Source organism: Pteropus alecto, unplaced genomic scaffold, assembly GCF_000325575.1.
Source record: "Pteropus alecto unplaced genomic scaffold, ASM32557v1 scaffold339, whole genome shotgun sequence".
In the NCBI taxonomy this organism is placed as follows: domain Eukaryota; kingdom Metazoa; phylum Chordata; class Mammalia; order Chiroptera; family Pteropodidae; genus Pteropus; species Pteropus alecto.
In genome coordinates, this window is record NW_006442509.1 from 347,971 (window position 1) to 349,641 (window position 1,671).

The following is a 1,671-nucleotide window of genomic DNA, read 5'->3' on the forward strand; positions in this document are numbered from 1 at the left end:
GTCAAGGGGAGCGATCTAGGGACGTATCTCAGACTGTTTTTCTGCCTCCTGTTTTTTGATAACAGCCGTCCTCCTGGGGGTGAAGTAGTATCTCTTTTGGTTTTAATTTGCATTTCTCTAACGATCAGTGATGTGGAGCAGCTTTCAAGGGGAATCCGAGGCCCAGAGGTCACACATCTGATGGCCAAGAGGGCGCTGAAGTCCTGGTAAGGCGTCACCAGGGGACCGCGCCGTCCCTGATCCCTCACCCGTAGAGAAGGCCTCAGGGGCAGGGTCCAGGGAGCCTTCTGCCCTGCTCCTGGGGCTGAGGCCCGGCTGGTGTTCCGCGTCCCCCTGAGGCCGACCTGACTCAGGACCTCTGACCCCTGGGGCCCAGCCCTCTCTGGGGAGCCACACAGACCGAGGCCTCCAACTGGGTTGAAAGGAGAGGATGTCAGTGTCCAGGCTTCTTCGAGGGGGCCAAGGCCAAGCAGATGGGGCGTGGGGCCCCTTCAGTCCCTGCCCTGCCACTGGGGCCTCACCCATCCCTGACCCCTGGGCATGTCACACAGGATGCATTTCCCTGTCTTGCCGTGACCTAGGCACCCAAGGAGCTGAGAGCACAGACCTGGCCACCAGTCACCCAAGGCCGTGTACGAGCTGTGCGGCTTTGGTCAAGTGCCTTAACCTCTCTGGGCCTTGGTCTCCTCTGTGGAACAGGGTGATGGCAGCGCTGACCTCAGGGAGGACTGAGACCCAGCGAGTGCAGCTGCGAAGCGCAGGGCAGAGCCCGCTGTGCCCAGGCCCCCAGTGTCCGGTGCGTGCCATGCCCTGGCCGGGGAGGAGCTAGGGCGAGGACAGAGGCCTAGCGATGGCCACCGAGCAGCAGGCAAGCGGCCGCGTGCACTGCCTCACGGAGAAACTGAGGCTCAACCCTACAAGGGCAGTGCCCCAGGCCCCACCGTGGGTCACGCGGGCCCCTCCACACATCCTGGTGGCTCCAGGTCACCTGCAGGAACGGCCCGCGGGGCGGAAAGCCCGGGGTTCTACGGGAGCCGCTGCTCACCTCCACGTAGGCGGCTGGGGGACCCCCGCAGCCGTCAGGCTCGGCCCGATGACACAGCTGCACCTGCAAGGGTGACATGGTTTAAAAATGTGAAGTGAAGACTCTGATCTTCTGGACGCCGACTTGCCGGAGGCGACAGTCCTTGGTCACCTCTAAAACCACAGCACGGCCTCCGGCACCTCTGGGTGCCTCTGTAGGGGAGCTTTGGAGCCCCTGCTGGCCCAGCGGGTGTCATTAGGTGTGACATGAAGTGGCTTTTGCTTTCCTGAGCCCCCGCCCTGTACGTGAGGGGACCAACAGAGCTGGTCCAGAAACTTCCTTCGCAAAGGAAAGAAAAAGCAAGGTCTTGCTGGCAGGTGTGGGACAGGGGCCAGCGGGCGGGGCGACAGGGCTTGTCTTAGTGACAGGGAACCTTCCAGTCCGGCCCCTCTGGAAGCCCGGGCCCTGATTGGCTTTGGGGCAGCTGGGCCTTTGCTCTTTCCGTGGGGAGTGCGTATAACAGGGACCCCGCGCCGCAGCGCTCAGCCCGTGGAGGTGCGCGTCCCGGTGTGCCCGCCCAGGTGCCCTGCGGGCTGGGAGGGCTCCGGGACCAGGAGGCAGACAGGGCCCAGACGCCCCACAGGCCT

General features: G+C 63.9%; 1 protein-coding gene across 1 annotated transcript in view; it reads left to right on the forward strand.

Annotated features, from left to right (window-relative positions):
* Positions 1-850: 850 nt before the first annotated feature.
* The window catches only part of AIRE (autoimmune regulator), an 11,850-nt gene continuing 11,029 nt past the window's right edge, over positions 851-1,671 (forward strand). The window contains exon 1 of the mRNA XM_006922574.2: positions 851-1,051. Within this exon, the coding sequence (XP_006922636.2) occupies positions 851-1,051 (201 nt within the window). The remainder of the gene's footprint in view (positions 1,052-1,671) is intronic.